Below are 6,000 nucleotides of genomic sequence, written 5' to 3' on the forward strand. Positions count from 1 at the left end.
TTTATTGTTGTCATACAGTCAACCACCTTCGACCTTCAAATTTAAATAAGGCTTTTTGCCCATGTTTACGCGATGTATGAAGAGGGCCATATAAATTCAGTGCTGAGATATTGTTCCTGGATTTGGATATCCAGTTGCTTAGCAGGGCAGCAAGACATACATGATAAATGATGAGACAGCCTTAATGCACCAACAAATGGTTTAATTAAACTCGGCTTTAACCGAGAATAGTTCCGACATTATGGACGAATGTTGTATGCCCAAATATTGCCAAAACAGCTTGCATATAAGAAAGTATGTTGATCGGAGATCTGTAATTTCTGTCAAACGTCACACTCAGCTTTGTTGGTTATGCTTACAAATTAAGTATCACCAAATATCGAATTATATAAGTTCGCATTTCATTCAGAGTAGGTTAACGTATAAAGATAAGTATGTGCGAAATTTCAAACTACAATATTCTTTGTTTACTTACATTCGCAATTAAATATACTGAATATGTACAATAATAGCATTGTTTTGCAATTAAACGCATATATTTCTAAAATATTCATTGACATGGTTATTTATAGACGATTTGAAGGCATTGTTATTGCATATAAATTGAGCTGTCAGGAGATTTAAATACGCGCACTCAAATATTAGATTATTTACATGATGATATTATAGATAACATTTGTTTAATTACAATAATGATCCTTGAGATCGCCTACGAAATAAAAAAGATTTTTTTTTTGCGACCCCAATAAAAAGTTTAGGGTCTGCGCCAATTCGGGAGACCCGAAACTGACCTTTTTTTTTGCCTAAGATACCTTCGTAATACAAAATCAACAGTAAAGAAATAAGTATTAAATCATGTCAGGATATACAACTTTATAGCAATTTTAAGTTTAGAGTTTTGCAGTTATACATTGATACAAATAAGATTGTAGACTTATTCAACAAATACGTGTGTTTATTTGGAATTCTCGCTGTTTTGTTAAATAGTAATACAGTAATCCTACTCACAACTGTCCAGGGAAAGTTGGTTGTGCAGGTCTAAGTGCGCACAGTTAGTCACTGAAAACTGCCTTACTTGAAACATATGTCGAGGAGAATCAAATCCGTGTAATTTGAGAAACGCATGCCAGTGTCACCATTTTATGTCGAAGTAATTGTATTTTATGTGTGCTCATTTGTTAGCTGCCTTTATGCTTTATATACTGCATGTCTACTATTAATAAATGATGAATGGTTATTCCTGTAAATGTATCGAAAATTGAATCCGTATTCGCGTATACTTTGATTAATGACATTTCAGTGGACGGAGCGTTTACGTGGTTCTCGGGCGCGCCTTCTACAAGTTTCACCTCGGTTAATTTAACGGAGTCAAATCCGTGCTCAGTCGCGAAAGCTTACATGGCACCGTATGATGATCAGGTGGCTCCAATGCATGTTTACCGGTAAAACTAATAAACAATCACGTTTCTATATTGCCAGTGTATCGTTTGCGTACATCATGAACACGTACAGTTACAAATCGACAGCGGCATAGCTACAGACTTGATTAGTGGTAGGCCCCGTCCTGAAGCCGAGATGCGCAGTCAGCTTTTTAATCATGGTCAAGGCTGAACACAACTGTGCGGATATGTGTGTTTGTGTAATTTGGAAAAAAAATCATGAGTAGATGCAAAGTGTTCACATATAGTTTTAAATAAAATCTATATACGTCATGAATTTCATAAATATACGATAATCATACTTAACCTTCATGCAATATAGTGGCTTACATGAGGATAGTGGTGTTGGTTGTCAGCATTATTAAAGCAATGCATTCACATGCGGTCATCCTGACATCAGTTTTTATTTGTTTGCTCGCGAACAACTGATATTAGTTACTACACATTCTGGTATGGCGGTAGCTTGCAAGTATAATGATTCTTTAAATTAACCCAACTTGAGGATCAGTGTTAACTTGTTTTATCTGCATAACATTGCTTTGTGAGATACAATAGTTGCACACTCAACCCGAAAGAGGTTTAACGATTGCTTAATTTTAACATGTTTTTGAATAGAATGTTACGATTTTATTTCTAATAAGCAAAATAGCAAAATAGCGCGATACAATTCAGCTGGATAAAACGGTTTTTTTGCAAACAAATTTTTGAACCATCAGAATACAGATACTTCTTGTATTGTTTGTTTTCTTGTTTTGTAAATTTGCAATAATTAATTTGGGAAAAGCTGGCAATACACCAATCAGCCAACTAATATGTTTTGTGGTCATAATTCTTAATCATGAACTATTTACAGAAGTATAATGTGAGTTAAGCAAGGGTAAACACTCTAGTTTTGTATATATATATTGGCATATTGGGGGGCTAAACAAATGCATTCAATACTAAATCCAATACATGCTGTGTCAAATTGGCAAATACATCACACGCATCACCAGAAATCTTTTTAATGTATAAATGACTCTATGTATTGAATTAAAAATTGTCTTTTTATCCGGAAGTAGCTTTTTATCCGACAAAGTGGAAATGTATTATATCTCCCGCAATTGTTCTTTTTTTTATAAAATTAATATTTGAAAATTTAGTTGTTTGATCAAGAATGTGCACAATTCATTCGTTGTGCATTATTCTTAAAGTTTAGAGTAATTTTGCCATGTAAGCGTCTGAAAATATCTAAGTTGAATCATAGTTCTTCTGAAGATCTTGTTCGGTCTTAATATAGGTACTTTAATAAATAGATTTGAATGTCGAACGTTTTTTATGTTTGAAGTTGCATCTTGAGTCAGACTCCTGACGGGGGTTTTTCCACGAAAGTCTATGATCGAGGGTTCGTCCTAGCCACTCCAGGATCGTTCATATTCTGTGATGAGACTGCCCTCAGAATGAAGTGTCAGCAGTCGAGTTACTCCCTGACAGTGGTGTAAGTCTCTGTTCAATAACATTTTAAATGCTTCCTTCGTCCATTAACATTATACGTGCCGATGACACCTTATCAAATAAATAACGTTTACTACAAAGTACAAGAGGTTAGCGTGAATGTCTGTTGCCATAGAAAATCTGATTATAAACAACTTCTCACCACGTCATTCTATAGCATATCGTTTTAGCAGGTGCCTCAGAACTGTAACTAAAGTGCACATTATATTGGAGCTATAGTAAACAAGTTCGTGGGTTATTTTGTTGTTTCAGCGCAGCAGATGCCGCAGGCAACCCGATACTTACAGACACGGGCGCTGTGGCAGTTAATGAAACATGGACAGTTGCCGTTATTGGTTTACCAGGTAAGTCTAAGAAGTGATTAAGTAAGACACTCGCGTCCATTATTGATAAGTGTATGTAACAGGAAGATCGATGTTTCTATCGTCCAGTTGCAAAGAAGTGAGAACAAACGTCTCAAATGGTGGTGTAATGTAGAAGTTAAGCTTTGGGGTGTGACAATAAATTAGGGTTCATTGTTCTCGGTTTCATTTTTTGTGTTATTTTATTGTCATTTTAGCGCCGAGAATTGATTTTATGACGATAACCCAATGTTGTAAGAACTGTCCTGGAATTCGGAAAGCGAATTTGTTCATTTTAAAACTAAGGCACAGTCGAAATTGATGTTTACACCTCTTGATTGGGTTAAAATGTACAGTTGTATCTTACGCTAAAGCAAAGTGTTTGTTATTTTGAAGAGTAAATCATCATTTCTAAGTTGAAATGTAAATGGATGTATGTGGGGGTTTTAAACATTAATTCACCAATCGCTTAGGACAAGACCTTTTTACATTGTGTTATATAAAAGAAGTTGTGTTGATTTTAGCTGCATTTCTTTAAGGCCAACGTTTATTACTTTGTTAATCGAAACTGAAACGCATACGAATGGATTGCGATGGATTGAAATCTGATGAGCCGATCTAAAATATTACAAGAAACTAAGTACATATGACACCTCAAACACATATCAGATTGAATTTATTATAATGGTAGAGGAGATATTGAACAATGTTTTTCAAGTACGTTAGTCAGTGGACAACACATGACAATGCTATTGAGCAACACACTTTTTATAAGAAACTGTTTATTTTTATACACAATTGAACAACACGTTTATTTATATTATTTTTTTTTGAAACTACAACGCATAAAAATGGAGTGCGATTGGCTGAAATTTGATAAGATATAAAATAATGCAAGAAACTGAGAACGTATGAGGTATGGCCTTCACAAATACCTCCCAATAAATATCAAATTGGATTTATTATAAAGGTAGAGGAGGTATTGTTGCTGTTCATGTACTTTAGTCACTGGAAAACAAATGACAATGTAATTGAACAAAACAAACTAAATTTGAAAAAAGTGTGTACTTATATGCATAATTGGTGGTGCGGTGGTCGAGTGGTAACACTCTGGTCTACCATTCCAGAGGTCCCCGGTTCAAATCCCGGCCGGGGCACTGGAAATATCAGAAATGCTTCAAGTGTTTCCCACCCAACTAGAGATGTACTGGTATGAAACCCAGGTAATTCTCGCGTGTATCGGTGCTATACACTGAGCACGTAAAAGAACCAAGGTATCTATTCGCAAAGAGCTAGGGTATCGCACCCGGATTCCTTGTATCCCAATACTGTCTCTTCTGCTTGCTGTCTCTTCAGCAAAAACCAAAGGACCCCATTGGAAATAAGTGCTTGCACTTTCATGGGTTATCCTTGACCGCAAGGTCAAAATAAATACATACATACATACATAATTGCACAAATAAATCATGAAACATCAGCTTCGTTCTGAGAAAACTGGGCTTAATTCATGGGCGTAAAGTGTCGTCCCTGATCCGGATTAGCCTGTGCGATCCGCAGATACTAGTACTTATTGGAGACGATACTTTCCGCTTTTGAGAAATCCAGTGTAGGCGGAAAGTGTTATCCCTCATTAGCCAATGCAGACTGCACAGGCCAATCTGGGATGACACTTACGTAGATGTATTATGCCCAGCTTTCCATAAACGTAGCTAATATCTGCATCCACATTCGATTCGTGATAGAGTCATTTCCAGCCATCATTCGTTAGTGTGTGTTTGGTATCCAATCACCATGCGTACTAAAACATTCAACATGTTATCTGATATCTGATAAATTGCTTTGATATTAATTAGACTATAATTAACACAATCATGTTCTTCTGGAACTATAGAAGGGAAATCATTTTAGCACAATTTAAGACACACATAACATTTCAATGATCATGTTGCAAAACGACAAACATGCGTATCTCTAGTGAATTATTATTTTTTTCTCAAAATCCAAATAGATAGCATATACTGTTCCATACATATCTCGTTACCAGTTTTCACGCTAAAAGATATATCGTAAAGCAATCGAATTAAATACTATATTACATATAATAACAGCAAAAAAAATAAAATATTGAAATATTGAAGGGTTTCTTCCTTCCTTCCTTGCTACTCATCGTTTGTATACAGAACCACCACAATGAATTAATTCACGTTACGCAAATTCGCGTAAGCATGGAGTCACTGTCGCGGATCAAGTATCGCGGATCACTCAGACATTCGCTTTCAAATTTACTTTCACTTGCACTTGGAATACTTGCTTAATTCATTTTATTTCATTTCAGCCAATTGCTGATCGACAACAACAACAACATCGACAGCAACAACGACAACGCTATAGCATCATCTCGATAAAGCATCGTCTCTAAAATTTATTTTCTTGTAACTATATTAAGCATAAGCAAATGCCGGTTTTATTGTTAGTATATACCTAAATGACTTGTTTGTAAATTATTTGAAAACAGAACGAAATTGAATAAAAGTGCATATATTATCAAGTGTGTACATGTTTTCCTTGAACTTTAATATCATTATTATCAGATATCGGTTGTTCGTTGTGTCTAGTGAGTCTTCAATAAAAAAGAACTCGCATGTTGAGAGAAGAATCATTATTAAAACTGAATAGCATTTATTATAACGTACAAAGCGCTTACGTTAAGTCGCATCTGTCCCAGA

At 35.3% G+C, this 6,000-nt stretch overlaps 1 protein-coding gene across 1 annotated transcript in view; it reads left to right on the forward strand.

Annotated features, from left to right (window-relative positions):
- LOC127864732 (uncharacterized) overlaps positions 1-5,784 on the forward strand; it is a 28,263-nt gene extending 22,479 nt beyond the window's left edge. The window contains exons 4-7 of the mRNA XM_052404618.1: positions 1,301-1,442; positions 2,767-2,916; positions 3,186-3,277; positions 5,610-5,784. Coding sequence (XP_052260578.1) covers positions 1,301-1,442; positions 2,767-2,916; positions 3,186-3,277; positions 5,610-5,620 — 395 coding nt within the window. The 3' untranslated portion in view covers positions 5,621-5,784. The remainder of the gene's footprint in view (positions 1-1,300; positions 1,443-2,766; positions 2,917-3,185; positions 3,278-5,609) is intronic.
- The last annotated feature ends 216 nt before the right edge of the window (positions 5,785-6,000 follow it).

This window comes from Dreissena polymorpha, chromosome 1, assembly GCF_020536995.1.
Source record: "Dreissena polymorpha isolate Duluth1 chromosome 1, UMN_Dpol_1.0, whole genome shotgun sequence".
Taxonomy (NCBI): domain Eukaryota; kingdom Metazoa; phylum Mollusca; class Bivalvia; order Myida; family Dreissenidae; genus Dreissena; species Dreissena polymorpha.